The 18,537-nt window shown below is 40.6% G+C and overlaps 1 protein-coding gene across 1 annotated transcript in view; it reads left to right on the forward strand.

Moving 5' to 3' along the window:
* Positions 1-18,537, forward strand: part of bmp2k (BMP2 inducible kinase) — a 53,648-nt gene that overhangs the window by 13,124 nt on the left and 21,987 nt on the right. Inside the window, exons 2-4 of the mRNA XM_087849469.1 lie at positions 11,710-11,828; positions 14,068-14,173; positions 15,405-15,547. Coding sequence (XP_087705595.1) covers positions 11,710-11,828; positions 14,068-14,173; positions 15,405-15,547 — 368 coding nt within the window. The remainder of the gene's footprint in view (positions 1-11,709; positions 11,829-14,067; positions 14,174-15,404; positions 15,548-18,537) is intronic.

Raw genomic sequence — 18,537 nt, forward strand, 5'->3', positions numbered from 1 at the left:
GGTGATGGGATTTTCATTTTTCCCACTGACGAAAAGAACAATCTTTGCCTAAAGTCTGGCAAGTAAAAATAAACCGAATAGTTTCTTGAAAAGCACAAAGACTTAACTGATTATCCTTTTATTTCGTTCAGCCTTTAGATTTTAGAGCACCAGCACAACTGGCCCATACAGCGTCACCCCTTCGTCCCTCCCATTTCCATCATAAACCCTTCAAACCACTTTTGTCTGCCTGTTCAGTTGTAAACACTGCTGTTACGGTAAGACGTATGAGAGCCGACTGCCAGAACCTTCCAGCTCAGTAATCCCAGGATGAAGAAAGTGTACAGTCATCGCCTCACCTCTTCATGTTGCCTTTTATGGCGCTGCCTCTTAGAAAAGCTTTTTTACATACTTACATCTGTTTTTTAAAGTGCTTCTCAGCATCCACTCGAGTCAGGGTAGAAGTGTGATTGACTGCAAGGCTTTGACTGCTGCCAAGTGAAAAAATAACTGAATATGTAATAGGAAGAGTCCAGGTTGGAAGCTGTATGAAATAACTGCAGTTTTAATGATCAAAGTAGGGATATTGTTGGGTAGATGGCTTAGTAAGGGGAAGTATTTCATTTTTCCAGAAATCTTTCTTTTAGACCTGTTTTATTTACATGACTAACTCCCAACATTAGTTGCCCTAAGAACCTGAATACAGCAAAGTAAAAACCCTTCAATATAACAAGGAGAACCCCCAGCAATCAAACTGTCCCCTGTGAGCAGCATGACAATGGTGGAGAGGAAGACTCTGGTGTGAGAGGAAGGAGTAGAGAGGATATGGGAATGTAGAGAAACCAACAAAACGTATGCATCGTGGCAAATAAACACATCTGGAGTGAAAAGAGGGGAGTGGAGAAGAAATGCTCTGTGCATCATGGGAAATAATTTAGCAGTCTGAGCTTACAGCAGCATAACTAATCGATGGTTCAGGGTCACATGATGCACTTCTAACGACGAGCTTTATCAAAAAGGAAACTTTAAAGCCTCATCTTAAAAGTAGAGAGTGTCTGCCTCCTGAATCCCTATGAGCAGCACTAAAAGGGGCTCAGCTCGGCGCCTGGAAGCTAGTTCGACAGGAGAAGTGCCTGATAATTGAACGTTCTGCCTCCAGTTATTTTTCTTGTCAAAGTTTTCATGTTAAATACAATAATTGGCTTTTATAATGAAAGTAAAAGTTTCAGATACTGAAATGACCGTGTATCTATATATAAGTAATCCTTATGAGGCAAATGTTTCATACTGCTGTTGATACTTGGTTTCTGAATGTTTTTCTACTTAATGCTCTGTATGAGGTCATAGAAGGTGCACTATCCCAAAAATGGCCATTTTATGGACACTCTGGCCCCCACCCGACTGTTGTCCAAATCTTCTGTTTGAAATGACCAACCAATAAGAGAAAGGTTTGCTTTAAGGGGACTGAAAGGGAGTTGGAATTGCTTGGTTTAGACTGTAGATAGATGCTTATAAATAACTTTTGTATCTGACCAGACTAGTATTCTAACTAGGGGTGGGTTTTGATTATCGATTAAAATCGATTCTAGCTTGGATAACGTGATAACGATTCATTAAAATCCTGAATTGATGTTTAAATATAAATTTTTTTGCCCGAAACGCAAGATTCTCAGGTTAAACCTCACAAAATTTCAACAACCACCAAACAGCTAAAACAGTAAATGAGAGCAGGAACACGGATTCTGCACTAAGATGTAAACACAAAGCGTGGAGCTGCTGACGCATCAGAATCAGTGAGACGTCGCCTTTCTCACCCGACGGCACGGACACGGTTGGAGCTGAAAGCCGACAGCTCGCTGATTCTGATCCGTCCGCGCTTTGTGTTTACGTCCTTTTTGCGCTGATTCAGAAGCTACAGGTTTTATCTCTCTCCAAACAATATTGACTGAACGAGCAGCAAAAGAAGATCCAAACTACGCTTCACATAAACATCGTCATGAATTTCCTCTTTGTTTTTCTGTTTTGCTTCCACCACGATAAAATCACACTTCATGTAGAGCTCTCTCTCTATACTTCAAGAACAGTTTCCCGTCTAAAAATCTTTTTTCTGCATTATTCGCTTGCTTATTACGCACAAGTCTACCGTTCTTACAGCGCTATCGGCCGCTGTTTTTTCCCCTTTTACTTACTTCCGAAAAGAAAGCCTCATTTCTGCTGTTCAATAGGCTTCTGAACAAATTTAAACTTTTTAAAATTATGCAAAATTGTGAAACGCTTAGCTGTGTCTCTAATAAAACCTTTGTAACTTTGCTCTGCTTCACTTCAGCAGCATCAGGTAATGTTCATATGAAAGTCATACGATTAATGACTTTCTTTCGTTTTTGATCTACGGCAGAATATTTTTAATGTCGTCTGCTATAAAATCCCAGGCCAGGAAAATCTTCATGTTTTTCTGTTTCATCCTCAGCTACTTTGACACAAAGGCATCTGCTGTGATCCTTACACTTTTGATAACGTCTCGCAAGTGTCAGCTTTCTTTTTATAGATATAAAAATATGGAAATGTACTGATGCATGATCAGAGTTATAATATTTCTGACTGAGGCAAAATTTCTGCGATTAAAATCGAATCGTGGATCGAATCGATTCTAGAAATCAGTGACGATACCCAGCCCTACCACTAACTTATATTTATAACTTGCTTCCAAGCCTGTAGTGCAAAGTGCTTTTATTAACTGGTAGATTTCACCAAGGTTAAGAGAGGTTTAGCTTAATTTGTGTAAAGAAGCGATGATTTTTGTGAAAATCTCTAAAAAGAAATTTTGAAAATAGCCAGCTTAGGAGGAACTAGAGGAAGTAATTGGAAGTTGGGGAACTTGGCCTACTTTGCTGAGATGCTGCTTTTGTGATGTGGATAAGCAGTGGTAGCTGACTACTTAAAATTAAAGTATTATCTAGGTGTTCTTTCCAAACTCTTCAGGATGCCAATTATCTGCTCCCTATAGGATTTTACCTGTTCTGTTTGATAAAGAAATGGTTATAAAATATTGCGTTATACAGAAGACGGATTGCCATAAAAACTTCATAAAGCATGAAATTTGCAAATCAATAAACCATTTGCTGTGCTGCTGCTGTGACCTTCCTCTAAGCACAGTGCTTTGGAGAAATAGCTTTAGAGTGCTGTCCTCCCTCACAGGAAATAATAATCACAGCATGGGTTTTTGCAAAGCATGAAAACATCATGTGAACAAACATGTACCAGGACGTGTCAAGTGAAAGTGAACTCTCCATTAACAGAGCTGTGAAGACAGCATGATGTAATTCAGTAAGAACACCACTCACTGCTGCATGCAACACATACTTAAACTCACCTGTGCAACATGTGCACACAGGTGATGGAGAAAGCCTTTATTTTAGGAACGCTGCTTAAAATTCACCCTTCTAACTCTAATTTTCAGCCTTTGTCTTACAAAACATAAAATAATGCATTAGCTTTTCAGACATTAATTTCTGGGAAATCAATTTAGCCTGCAGGTTGCTCTTTAAAATCCACAACAGATTCAGCTTTCACTGAAATGTGTGCTTTTCAAAACCTTTAACATCAAAATGCGATCTTCCTCTTAAGTTATGACCAAGTCCCAGTTCCAGATGTTGAAACATGCCAGATTTGTTGGTTTCAGCTGTTGCTCTTGTATCTGAGTATACCTTTGATTCATTTTACTTCAGCACGCTCACAGCAGCCCACTATCACATCTGTGCTTTGGCACAGCACCACCCTCACCTTTGTCAGTTTAAAAATAGCTGACCTTGGTTATCTTCTTGCTGTCGTCCTGCATACTTAACTCGAGCTTGTTTCTTTGAAGCATTTCAACTCCAAGTAGGCTGAAAACTGTGAGCAGATGAGGAACAGCTCTTAATTAAGCAGATTTGAATGTTATCTTGAACCATATTTAATCAAAAATAAAATCCAAAACCTGAATTCTTACATTTATTTGAAAATGGATTTATTACAGTTTTCTATCTTGAAAGGTTTAGACAAAATGACACGGTGGTGCAGTGTTTCAGGAAAAAGTGCAGAATCTCTCGGCTGCCTGCTAAAAACAAGCCCCTGTCTATTTTTAGCTGTGAGTGTTACTGTAGTCTAAGTTTTGAGGACATACGAGAAACTGATTAAGCTGTGTCCTTAACCTAAACTGGGTTACAGGGCCGTCGTGTTTGCAGATAGATGTCAGTGTTGAAAGAGCATGAAAGATCCCAGGTTATATGGTCTGTGTTTTAGCTACGGATGGAAATAAGGCAGTCTAACCTTAACGTTGGCTCCTAGTTTAAAATAGACATTTACTTTGCCCATACAACATAAAACACATGTTCCTTTTATATTTGATTTCAGAAATACGGCTTTGCTATAACTCAACATTTGCAAATTGCATGTTTGCAAATATGTTGGCCTGCCAAGGAGCAGGTCTTTCTCGCATTAGTCCGTGTAATACCAGCTCTCAGAGGATTTGCTAAAATACTGAGGATCAAAAAGTCATTATCGGTAATTAGCAGGAGCAGCTGGCACAGGTTGGAAAATGGACAAAGGCCCTGAAGTCGGTTAATGAAAATCCATTTTCTGCATTTATTGTGGAAAAAATGTCGCCAGTTAGTCTGCATGAAGATGTGAGCAAAGTGTTTTATTTTTGACTTGTTCTTCAGTATTAGAGCTGATGTAACTTCAGAAAGAATTAACCAAGGTTTTGGCCCATTCAAGAGCACTTTAATGACCATTTTCTGCTGAATTACATTATTGAACATCTGGAAAAATTTAATTTCAAGTTATGTTGGAAATTTAAATTGGATTGTTTCTCCCGTCTTGGGTTATCCCAGCCTGCTCACTGCTCATTTGCTGTAAACTGCCCCCACTCCTCACGGGTCACAGGGGCAGCCATCTAAGCAGAGATGCCCAGACCTTCCTCTCTTCCAGTCATGCCCTCCACCTCTTCTTTGGGGAACACACTAAGGTGTTCCCAAGCCAGCTGAGAGCCATAATCTCCCCAGCAAAAACACGTCGGACACGGACTCGCTTCCCTTTTTCGGCTGAGAGGCCTGGCCTCGGTCTTGGAGGGGCCAACTCTCATCCCAGCCTCTTCACACTTGGCTGTGAACTGGCATAGTGTGAACTGGAGTTTGTGGTTCTGTTGAGCGACAATCTGCAGAAAGCAGAGTTGAGAACTTCACAATGCCAAACTTGAAACCCTTTGGCCCTTGATATCTGGTTTTTAGTCTCTGTGGTCCAAATAGCTTCTTATGCTAAGTCTGTGCATGACGGGTAAAAAGCATTTAAAGGCACACATTAAAGCGTGGGTTGCAGGTTTATCTGATGGTTTATATGACGTAGTGATAAAGAGTTACATCCATGTTGGTATGCATGTATATACATCCACGGGCAATACAATCTGTGGGAAACACTGTTCACTTCTCATAGTATTTATCTGTAATGAAAATGAGTCAAGACATTGTTCTTCATGGACTTCACATTAAATATTTGTAATTTTGTTGAAGGTAAGGCTGCTTTATCATTCACACAGCCTCAGTACAGATTCCAGGAATCTTACACTGTTGATGTAAGACATTTTAAGCTTTTGCTTGTTAGCCAAATCAAGTTGGATTCTTGAGAAATTAGACTTGAGGCAAATTCAGAGAAAAGGGCAAAGATGAGATTTTTAGGTGAATGTGGCACAGAAAAAATTCTGCAAAGAACAACTTTTTTCCTTTTATCCAGTTCCTCATTTTTATAATTTGAAGTCCATCAGTAACAAAGAATAAAGGCCTCTTATGTTCACACAACATTGTTACAAGCTTAAATGAAAGTTTTACTGGCTATTCCAGGCTAGTGTCTCTTATCTTCAAGCCCTACAACTCTTTTAGGGAAAGACTTTTAGGGGAGGGGATGTGGGTTCATGTTGGGGTACAGGGGCCTCAAAGAGGAAATACCTCAGCCTGCTAAAAATGTCCTCCCAAAGAAACGGCTTTGTGCTTTCTATACTCTCAACTAGATGTTTTGCTTTTGTTTGTCTGTTTGTGACTTTCAACGAGGTGTTTGAGTTCGTAGTGCTGTGGGTTGAAAAGCAAGAGGCAGAAAGAAACAGAAAGATGGTTGTACAGTGGTTTGTTATCACCGATGACGTCACGCTTCAGAAGGAGAACATCTGCGCCTCGTGCCTGAGCACAAACTATAAATGTATTGTCTTTGCATGCTGCTAAATCCCCTAATCCTCCCTCACTGAGACACTCCTATCACTTCAGAGGTTTTTCTTTCTTTCCTGTATAAAAGGCGTGCTGAGTGTCTGTTTTCTAAAGGCTGTTCAGATCCTCTTTCAAGCCTTTTCCACAGGCTGTCATGCGGGCTGTCCCAGTTTGTCAGGCTTTTCAGTGATGTCAGGGTCCACAGCGCTAGATTCAGGGCCAGGGAAAATTTTCTGGTAATTACAGCCCTCGCTCGGCACCAGGCTTTAATGTGAGTCTTCACCCCCTCCCCCACCCCCACCCCCGTCTTGGCCTCATGGACTTGGGGTTTTCCTCCCAACTGTCATTGACAGCTGACAGTGTATTCATGGGGAACTACTTGAATCATTTCTCTGCAGTACAGATGAGCAGTAGGGGAAGTAAAATAATAGTGAGGTGTGACTAATGGCTGATGACTCCTGGATTAAGTCATCCCTATCCCCAGGACTTTAGTACACTGAATGGATTTAGAAACGCCAAACCAGAATCACTGTGAGACTTTGTATTTCAAAATTAAGGGGAATCTCATCGCTTAATCGCTTCCCACAGGAGGGATTTATACACTGAGGAAGCATCAACTTCCCCAGGGCTGATGTATGCAGTTGTCGTTTTAGCTTCCTGAGCAGGTTCCTCGTCAGATTTTAGCTAAAGGAACATTTTGCATGCTGGCAACTTCACATCTTGGAAGTCTGTCTGTGTATGCTGGAGGAACTTGTTAAAATAAGCTTTACTCTCCAGGTGTGAAGATCAGTTTACTTGCAGCACTTCTTGCCGATCATTCAACACGTGGGGAATTTTGTGCATTACACGTGTTAAGCCCTGATTTTAATTCACACTACTAAAAATAAGACTCATAAAGCTGCTTTTATTTTTATTTGTTTTGTAGATGCTTGTGTGCGTGCAGGTGTTAGATAGCAGCTTTAACACTTTTTTTCTGTATGTGTTTTTACTTTTAAATTTTTGATCCTTTTTAAAATTTGTTGAAGCTAGTAAGTATCCCTAATCCAGTGCAGAAATCTGCTCATAGATGTTATTGATACAAGCTGTGACCCCTCCCTCGTTCATTGCAAACTGACAAACTCACTGATCCCGGCAGCTAGAGTGGCTGTCACAGCCTCAGCCCACACTATCCTACAAACATCTTCATGTCTTCCCGCTGGCCTGGTGTGTGATTGACTGAGGCCATGTGTTCCAGGACCAGATTCCTACTAAATCAGCCCCTGGGCCTTTTGTTGCCCCCATGACTATGCCTGCCACGGAAGTAGTACGCCATTGAATGTATTATTCTCTTAAGTGGCTCTGGGTGGACTGGTTTGTTTTAGAGAGGCTTTGTGCCCAGCATACAGACTTCCTGGACAAATGAGGGACTCCGACATGACAAAAGGGTCTTTCAGTGTACAGGAGACGGGCTTCTCTGACAAGAAATTGTTGTCTTGTCCTCATTATCAGATGCTTTATGATGTTATTTATAAGAATTAATAAAGATGAAGACTAAAAACGCAAATTTATATCAAATCTAGTTTAAAAGTGAAATGTGACGTTAAAAGAAGAAGCTAAAATGATTGTTTTTTTCTGTTAACTATCTACAGCCTTACTGTTGTCTCATGTTTTCGTTGTTATGGCATTCAGCTGCTTCTCCAGAGAGGATCTTTATGTTCCCCAGGGTTGATGTACTCCAAAGGCACCTTCTTAGAGTGCGGCAGGAGACTGTGCTCCTTCTGCTATGGAACAGAACAAGTACAAGTGCAATAACAAGTACTACTGTCAACAACTTCATTACAAGACGGATTCGGTCATAAATAATCACCAGTCTGCAATGTTTGTTTGGGTTTTTTATTTTTTATTTTTTTAAAATAGTGATTTTGTTGACATGCATGCGTCTTTATTGGTCTTAAAGACATTCATTGGAAGTTATCACAGGTAAATCTTTTTAATTTCGTACAATAAAGTGGGATGGTCCTCTAAGAGGACAGAAGAAAGCAGCAATGTATGGTGTGTATTTACAATGCTTTAGGCAAACGTCAAACCATTGCATGGTTGTCGCTGATTAAATTCAGTCTCAGGACTTTCTGTTGTTAACACACTGAAAAACTAGATTTAAAAACTACATTCTCTGATTTTTATTGGAGAATTTTATAAGTTTATATTTGAATATCTGCAGCTGCTGTTGCTCATGCTTTCCTTAAATTGTGAACACAGCTGTGCTTCCTGATCTTTTATACGCAGGTCTCACTGACATAAATCTCACTCTCAGGCTACATTCACACTGTGTTTTCAAACGAAAACGCATCGTTTTCTCTCCGTTTTGGCCTCCCGCACTGAGACGGCGTTCTCCCCAAGGAAAAACGCATACATTTCAAAGCGGAGCTGCCCCGTCGCAGTGTGGCCACTCAAAAACGCAGACTTTCTAAAACGATGACGCATTTTAGTCATGTGATGCAGTCATGTGACCAATTAAACAAAGATAGCGGAGGGCATTATACAGCAGTTGTTTTGATTGCTCTCAATTTTGAGAGCCCTAAATAATAAACATTAATATCAGTTTGTACATGCTCCAGATAGCTTTTCTTCACCTTCTTTAATTCTCACTCGCTTTTGCGCAGGACTGGAACGTAAGCGTTTTGGGCCGTTTCAATGTGGACGCACAACTCTGGGTAAACGACTGAAAACGCTAGTGTGGAAGAAGTAGTAATAAACATCTGAGACAAAACAGTTTCTGGTCTTTTTCCTGACATTGCAGGTTGTGTACTGTGAGATGTCCCAGATACTCATGACTCAGGGTTTTGCTGTGTATCATAACCAATAACAAAATGCTTGTGGTCGGAGATGAGCCGATAATTTGCTCCTGTTGCGATTATCTCAGTCTGGAATAATCTTGCAATCAGTGCTGCTCATCTGATATTACTTATCTGCACACCTCAAAGTCATCATGACAACTGCCTCAGTTTACTAGACTGCACATCGACTCATCAAGGGTTTAATGCCCTAAAATCTCTGTCTATTCAGTTACCTGCTTTGCTGTATTTCTCCCATGTGCCCTTAAACAGACTGCTCTTTTCAGTCTCTTGGCCCTTTGCCTAAGCAAATGGATTTCTTCTTATAAAATCTGTCATTGCCATTTCAGCCTCCACAACATCTTCTTGCCTGAAGTTAGATTTTTACGTCTGCTTCCTGAATCTTTGTGGCAAAGTAGCTCACAAAGCTTGAGCTTACCTCAAGATGACTCACAGGTAGCTTTTGCCTCAAACAGCAGGGCCATAAAGCATGCTGCACATCACAAATGATTTGGTTTTTCAGCTTGCAGAGGGTCTGCAAGAATGACTGATTCCCAGTGTTTTAAAAAGGATCTCTTAAACAGGAGCCTAACCCACCATTTGATTCAGTTTTCTGTCTCATGGCTTTGTACTCATCTGCCTTGTTACAGGAAATCAATTTAATCGAGGCACGGCAGTTTGGAGTGACCATCAAGCTGAACTTAGCGCGCTGGGCAGACCAAAGCAAATCAATGAACAGCATCCAGCAGCCGTAAACGGCTTTGGCTCTTGTACTTGGCAGAACTTCTGTTTTGCTTCAATCTTGAAATGACAACCTGGCTGCAGATACAGCTGCGACAGTCATGCATCCATTTTATTTTTTTATATTAGTGATAGTTATCCAGTATAACTTAAATTGTCGCAAGAAGTCAACGGAGGGAAAAAAAAATTAAAACAAACTGTTTTTCTCAGAAATCACCAGATATGGTTGCAGTTTAGACTGTCAGGAATTTAATTTACTTAATTCAATTTGATTTTATTTATACAGCACAAAATCGCAACAACAGTCACCTCAAGGTGCTTTATATTGTAAGGTAAACCCTGCAATACATACAGAGAATAACCCAACAATAATATGACCCCATATGAGCAAGCACTTTGGCAACAGTGGGAAGGAAAAACTCCCTTTTAACAGGAAGAAACCACCAGCAGGACCAGGCTCAGGGTAGGCTCCCCTACCCCTTCAAAGGTCGATTTATTGTTTAAGACTTATTTTTAAGTAGTTTACTCAAAAAAATGTTTGATTCCACCGCATTTCAGAAACATTTTGTAACCAGTCCACTCATCCTAGTCCTGGAAGCAATCAAAGCTGGAAGGAAAACGCTGCAGACTAATATTTTATGCATGTGATGGGTATAATCACAGGTTTAAGAGCTAAAGGCTTGCACATCTGCAGGCCAGTCTCAAACACCAACTTATGACTTGTGAACAAGACCATGAATAAGAAACCTGTTGTACGATTTTGTAGAATTAGCAGTAATTACCAGATTCTGGGCATTTGTGACACTGCCAATCCCAATTGAAGGAAAGACTAAAAAGAACAGACCCAACTAGTCTCATTTTGAATGCTCTGTTATTTTATTTGTCACATTTACACTGAACACAGCTCTAACATAGCAGCTTGTCCTCTTGTCTTTACCTCCCTGTTTTGTTCTGTTCTGAGCTTGTGGGATGACATCATCCACTCCTTCCAATCTGATAATGTGTGCTACATTAACACACTGTTGCGACCACATATAAGCAAACACTTTGCTTCAGTCTGTTTATGTTCCCTTTGCCAGACCGGGGCTTGCTGTCTTCTGTTTACTGTCCTCACAAGGACACACAGATGTAAGCGTCATTAATCAGATACACTTATGTAGCACTCCCCTCATTAAAACACAACTTCCGATTGTAGTGAGTATGTGGTCTTTTGTCCTGAGGTGACTTTCATAACAAGTGCACCATTGTAGAGCTTTCATTCCTCTCTGTGGTCAGTGGACTTTGATGCCCGCCACTCAGTGACTCAGCAAACCCCTGGTAATCAGACCAAAGGCAGCTCCATCACAGCACACACTGGCACATCTGTCTTTACTGGTACACTGTACCCCTAAACTTCAATTTTCCGCTTTCTGTTGGAATCTACTCTGGTTTAAAAGGAAAATGGCGTGATTTAGTCCGAATTAGATCAGACCATGCAGGCCAAATAAACTTATCCTTAACCTGTTAGCTCCTGGTTAATCAGCATTTTGGAGTCCTTTTCAGAATGCTTCATTATACACAGTCTGTAATTGCTGTTTTACACAAGGGAATCAAGAAATGTCATCCGTTTGGGGAGATTTTGGTTTGTGTTACCTTCACTTTTCAACCCTTGAAGTTCTTGTTTGGCATGTGCATGTGTCTTTGTTGCCTGGCCACCAGTCTGGATGAACCATTGATTACCATCCACGAGTGACATGGATGGTTTAAAAAGTTTAAATGCATTTATCATCATGTTGGAACGTGAGCCATTTTCCATTAGGAGACTCAATACAGAATCTTAAGTTGAGAAGTTTTTATACATAGAGCGCCTCCGTCTGAAGCCTCAGGTTATCCTGTACAATAACTTCCATACAAGAGAAAGTTTCGAAGCAGCTGATGTAACGATAACTTATCATTCCGTCTTCTTACAGGAGGCTTCTCTGTGGTGTTTCTGGCTCGCACGCACAGCGGTGTACGCTGTGCTCTCAAAAGGATGTACGTCAACAATGTCCCGGACCTGAATGTCTACAAGAGAGAGATCACTATCATGGTGAGAGCAGCATCAGTGTTCCTTCATTTCAACTACACTTAAAGTCTTTGTGCTTATCTTTATTGCTAAAGTGTTTCAGTAACATTGTGGAAGTTTAGATAATTACTTCATCGTCATATGACAGTGGAGTAAGTTGTGTGCCCATTGTAAGTGCTTTTTCAATAGTTTTATAAAATTTGCTACCAATGTCCGTCATCCTCTCTTACAACTTTGGTGTGATGAGGATGATATGCAGCTCTGTGGGTCATTTATTAGATTTATCATGAGGTTATGCATCTTGCTCTTGGTCTTCTATTACTGGTATTGTTGCTCCTGCCGCACCTGGTCTATTACTTTGTGCTTAAATGTTATGGCTAAAAAGCTGAATGGAGGGTGGCTTATTCAGGTTTGTATAAATGAGCAGCATCAGCATTTCATAAACGGTAAAAAAAGGAAAACGATAAATACATTTGAGGCTTTTGTTTTGAAAGTCTGAACCTTTATGCGTCCAGGTATATTTTCTACAGCTCACATGGAGTATTTATTTAGAACCTTTGACACAATTCTGAGAACCCTGTTAACTTCCTGTAACTCATTAGAGGCTTTTATTTTGAAAATGTCATTATAGTGCCAAAAGTTTGCATTGCTGCATTTTTAACCTTTTTTCTGGTCTCAGTTTGAGTTTAAAAAATGAGTTTTAATGAATGAATGAATTATTTTATTTTATTTTTTTTAAAGAAATACTTCAGCCACAGGCAAGCTGGGTTGCTCACCTCGTTGAGTGGGCAACCCATATGCCAAAAGGCTGCAGGGTCCTGGGTTTGAGTCCACCCATAACCATTTCACATGTCCAACTCTCTTCACTCTTTTCCTGCTTTCATGTTATTCTCCTCTGTCCTAATGAAGAACAGCTCACTATCAGCTGTTTAGTCAGCTTTGTGTGTCAATTCTTTTTCATCAACTGGAACAATGTGTCACACACACACAGCTGACCTTAAACTCTGACACAGTTCAGGTCTGTCGGGACACGACTGTAGGTGTGTCGGTTTCCAAGAAATGCTGCAGTTTCTCTCCTCGTGCTGCCCTTTGGGAACCAGCAGATGTGCTCTGATGCATTAATAATGCAAGAATAAATAAAGTTAAGATTAAGGCTACGTCCACACGTACACGGATATTTTTGAAAACTGAGATTTTCCGATTCCGTTTTAAAAAATAATTCCGTCCACACGTAAACGCAAAAATGAAGAAAAACGCTGCTAGGAACATGCCAAAGCAACAGGTGGCGATATATTCCCAACCGTGTAGAAATGTTGGCCAATCAGAAGTCTAGAAGCCTCGGTGGGAAATAGTAAACAAAGCTGGGGCATAGAAGCAGAACCGAGTCGTATGTGTGGAGGGACAGTAACTGTGTGTGTATATGTAAGCATTTAAACACTGCAGAGACAATTAACAGTATTGTAGAAATTCATTTCACCGAAACAATAACGTGGCGCACAGTGTGACGTCAAAAAAGGCGCACACCTTTGATGCTGCGTTTTCTCCGTTTTTCTCGTCCACACGTAAATGCAAAAACGGAGTTTTCGAAAATATCCACCCTGGCAGGCGTTTTTAGAAGTCTCCGTTTTCAGTGACCAAAAACGCCGTTTACGTGTGGACGAAAGGTGCAAACGCATAGAAAAATCTGCGTTTTCAAAAATACCCGGGTACCTGTGGACATGGCTTAAAGAGTTAAGAGATGAGCATGGTGTAAGAGCACGAGTTATCAAGTGAAAAAACAAAACAAACAGAGCTCGCCTCTGAAGCAGCTGAATTGCACTCACACCTCTGTTTTTCTTACAATCATATTTGGCAAAGCCGGCAGTTACAAATATTTAAGAAAAACATTTTAATAATTCAGAAGATGTTTTAATTCTAGGAGAATTTATTTTATTTTATGGATGAATTTAAAAAACAAAACAATTGCAGTGTGTAAGATTTTATGCAGTGTTTGGCTCATCGGTGACTCATCTCTGATTAACATGACGGGAGTCTTTAAAGCAGTTTGCAGCACATTATCTCAGACTGTGGTTTTCATGCTTCCACATTCAGTACCTGGGTGAACCATAGCTGAAGCAATATAGGAGCAACACTACACATGTCTAAACATGAACCAGCACTCACGATCCTTTTATCACATCAGTTGATTCTTTGTGTTGCTGTTTAGCACGTGTTTGATATTTCTTTCTGTCCCACTCTTCCCCCGTTTTCTTCCTCTTTGCAGAAAGAGCTGTCGGGCCATAAGAACATCGTTGGTTACCTGGACTCTACGATCAGTCCTGTGTCAGACAGCGTGTGGGAGGTCCTGATCCTCATGGAGTACTGTAAAGGTACAACCTGTCCCTGTAAATATAAACATGTTCTGACAGGCCTCACAGTTCTGCTTTATGCATGTAGTCATTTCTATTTTTTAAAAAGCACTTCTGGTTTTTGTTTTGGTTTGAGTTCTGTTTTTGTTTAGGTCGGGGGAAAAAATAAACACAAAAGGACAAGCAATGAATAATCGGCTAACTAGGTGATAATAAGCTGGCTGGCTTACTGTTGGGTTAGTGTGGTAGGACTCCAGTATTGGTTGCCAAAGCAACCAACGTGCTGCAATTTTCTTTTCCCCCAGAAAGCCTTGTCTTTTCAAACTGTTGCAACATCTCCCTCTATATCTGTTAATCTCTTCTGTACTGATATATCATTAAAACTGTAAAAAATTGAGACTTACTCGACCAGCTGATACAACACAATGGGCCACAGATAGGACGCCACTTTTGTCATATGGCACGGTTTGGCAGAGCAAGAACAACAAGCACAATGGCTCCATTAATCAGCACAAACTTCACCAGTTAAGCAAATTTAGGATAAAGTCCAAGAGGCAGAGGAATAAACGTGTAAGGAAAAAGTAAAAATGTGCAGCATTGTGTTTGCATTCTGCATCGTCTTGCATTGGTACTATTTAATTTTTTAAGGCTAGACGATTAATTGAGTTTCGGCTTCTGATTGATTATAAAAACAAAATAACTGAAATAAGTCTCTTCCATTTATTTTTGCTTTGAGGCTCTCATTTCTGTTTTCTAACTTTTTAAATATTTGGTTATAAATGAAGTGCTTGTGCTTTTAGTCCTTATAAAGCTCTGAGTCGTCTTTTTGCCCCCATCTGTTCTCACGGTAAGGCGGGCTTGCTTGATCATTTTGTTACCATTGTGTAAAATTGGCTTCATAGACAAAAGAAACCCACCCGGGAGTCATGATGGCCATTACCTATGTCTACCAGGCAACCCTTTGTGCCCAGCAGCAGTTGCCTCTTTCTTTTTCCTTTAATGGAAGCATCATAAGTTAAAGAATTGTGTTGAGTAATTGAGATTAAAGTGTGATTATTATTTTAGCACCCCTGGCCTCTATATTGATCATGCACTGCCCTTTAAAGCAGTTTTGCCCTCATCAGAATAAGTTTACATGCAAACAGTACTAGTAACAGTAATAGTTTCTATGGTCAAACATGCTGTATGTATTGTTTTGATCTGTTTTCACTCCTGAAGCGGTCTCTCCAACCCCTTTATTCTCTTTCTGCAGCGGGGCAGGTAGTGAAGCAAATGAACCAGCGGTTAAACGTGGGCTTCAGCGAGGCCGAGGTCCTCCACATCTTCTGCGACACGTGTGAGGCCGTGGCCCGCTTGCACCAATGCAAAACGCCCATCATCCACAGAGACCTTAAGGTGAGGCTGGTATTTTTGTATTTTTCCACCCCCTCCTCTGTTTCATGAAAGAAGCTTAAATGATGGACAGATGGGTTGATGACAGTTACACTTGTGCAGCGTAAAACATAGAAAGGTAAATGTACATTAACGAATTTCAAAGGGCTCAATCACCCCACAGAAGAAAAACAAAAAAACAAATGTGTTATTTTGTATTGATAAGCCGCGGCCTGACTGCAAAAATCACACTTACACAGATGTTCATCCACAGAAATGAAGAAAAGAAAGTCTTCGGATTCTTTATTTAAAGGAATTCTTAAGCTGATATTTAAAAGTAAAGGGAAATAAACTGGAAGTCAAGTAATTTACTAATCATCTATGCCCCGCCCCCCCAAATAGTATGTTTTTCTTTTAACATGACTAAACTTTATGCTCTAATTAACACAAGGTGACAAAGCCTCTTACAATTACCAACGGGTGTAACTAATATAAATCATTTACCGTGATTACTCTTGCAGTAGGCTGGTAATTAATTTACAACTACTTTGAAACAGATTCAGTATAAAGGTCTTAGCCATGCATGTATATACATTCATGTTTGCCACCACTTGAGCTTCAGTGAAGTTAATAGGTAAGATAAACCAACAGTTTAGTTGGTGAAACATTAAAATATAACTTTTGTTTAAATGCGATGTCTACACATTATTCCAGTTTGAAATCTGAAACTGTTAAACAGTGTCGGATTTGTTAAATGATTAACTTTACGGTTAAAGAAAAGTGTGTCACCTGCAAACTGTAAACTCTTTCCTGGAGACGTGTGTGTAGCAGACGCATACAGAATGAGTGACTCTGGTTTGCAGTTTAAGCAGGTTTCTATTTAATTAAATGTCAGATGTTATTTAGAAGTGAACTCAATTTGCGTGGTCAGCAGGAGGAATGCTTTAGTTTTACTTCACCCCTCATTCTCACTCCTCTGCTTCCTCTTACGTGTCGCTGCTTCCTTTGCCAGCTCGTTCACTTACTTCCGCTCCTTCCTCTCGTCCGATAACCCCGTTCGTTGCTCATCTATGACCTTTTCCGGATTGTTCCAGAGCTCCAAAGTTAAATCTTCCTGGCCAACTTTAACCCACTTTAATTTTTAGATTTCTAATTCAAAGGGTGGCTAAAAGCCAGATTTGCCCTCATTTGCTGATGCCTGGAGACTGGTGGTAATTTCCCACCCTAGTTGAATCCTCCTCAGTGGCCCCATCAGTGCACTGCTGTACTCAGTCCAGTTGGACAAGCCTCTAAACAGTGCAGTCCCTTCAGCTCCACAGGCTGGTCCTCTGTTCGCTGTCTATCTGTTCAGCCTACACGGCTTACATAACGTTGCAGGGACACAAAAGACTGCGGAGGCCCAGTCACGCAGTGCCAGGGGAAGTGAGAGTGCAAAAAAGGCCCTTAACCCTGAGCTGTCAACAGATTGAGGCACTCACTGTTTCTTTCATTAGCTCAGGTTTGCCTTGGACAGTTAAAAGTCTTTTTGGTCTCATCTTTTCTGCCACATCTCCCACAAACACATCACTGGTTTCCTCCTTTCAGATGTTTAATTTTTAAATCTTATTCCTGGTTGCTTTTCATTTCTTTCTGCCTCATTTTCTCTCTTTTCCAGTCTTTTTATCCAGTCATCCTTTCTAAATGTGTTTTATGTTTTAAGGTGGAAAGAAGGTAGAAATATTAACTGAAAAATGAGGCATTAAACCCGCAGCAAGCTGGCTTGCTCAGTTCAACTGAAACATCACAGTGTTAGATCAGGTTTTGTGAGGATGGAATCTCTGTATAATGTAACAGGAGTCGATGAGCCACCGTTTGGTTGTTTGCTCATCTGTCTATCACAGCTGATGTGATTTTAGTGGAATACTTCATATCAGTCTGACTTTCCAAATAAATTCAGAGTGCCAGGAAGCAGAGTCTGTGTTTTTAAGGTTTTTCATTAAACACACACTAATGAGATCCTTTCAAAATTACATCCAACTGTTTATTAAAAACTAACTGTAGTATTAAACTAAAACAAAGGCTGATGAAGTTGCAGGAGAGAGTTGTTGAAGCTAGGTTAAGGAGAGAGGTGAGGGTCAGGGAAGCACTTTTATGACTTCATACTGTCATAATGTGATATTTGCTTCGATGGTGCTGATTGAGAATCCCAGAGGGAGTTGCACTTGGATCTAGAGAAAGGACATGAGGGTCCCAAAACAGGAGCTGTGGTGCATGTAGGAAGTCGGGAGTGGTGATGTGTGCGAGTGGTGCAGGAGACAAGTATGAGACAGTGGCGAGGTGTGCATTAGGAGTGACTGTTGGGTTCAAGGTTGGGGGTCTGATTGCATCAGGGATCAGCTCTGAGCCTCTCGCTGTTTGCAGTGGCAGATTGGTTTCTCTATAGACTGTTTACACACAGCATTGCGATCTGCGCGTCCAAGTGATCCTGGAGAGGTGGAGATATGCACTGAAGGGAAGAGGAATGAAAGTCAGTATAAGAAAAACAGATATGAACTGTCAGTCTTTGTTTTTGACTCTAAAACTCATACCTTTAAGACCTGAGGCTTATGGGGTTTTTTTTAGGTCACATGATGACTCTCTAAACACATTAAAAATGTGAAATTATTGGTGTTAACCTCATTCATGGTTAAAACATTCTGGACAACAGCTGCACAAACTGCGTCAGAAGCGAATTGTCTTGGTTGTCCTCTTGGCCTTCTTTGTCTTCTTCATTTTCCTCTTGACCTTGACCATCTCCACATTTCTGATGTCTTTTGACCTCTGCATGTTAGGATGCATTGTTCCAGACCACATGCAAACAGTGGCCAGTGAGGTGTCGTTGTGTTTAGTGTGTCACTAAGGCAGCGGCTTTGTGTTTACACCTGGGGAACGGTGTGCTCTCCCCAATGTGGAAAAGTACGACTTGGGTATAGTGTATTAATGAATGGTTGGACTGTGTAATTGCAGATAAGATTTGATGACTTCAAAAAACAGCC

This window comes from Neolamprologus brichardi, chromosome 12 (assembly GCF_056152115.1).
Source record: "Neolamprologus brichardi isolate AB-2024 chromosome 12, ASM5615211v1, whole genome shotgun sequence".
Taxonomy (NCBI): Eukaryota; Metazoa; Chordata; class Actinopteri; order Cichliformes; family Cichlidae; genus Neolamprologus; species Neolamprologus brichardi.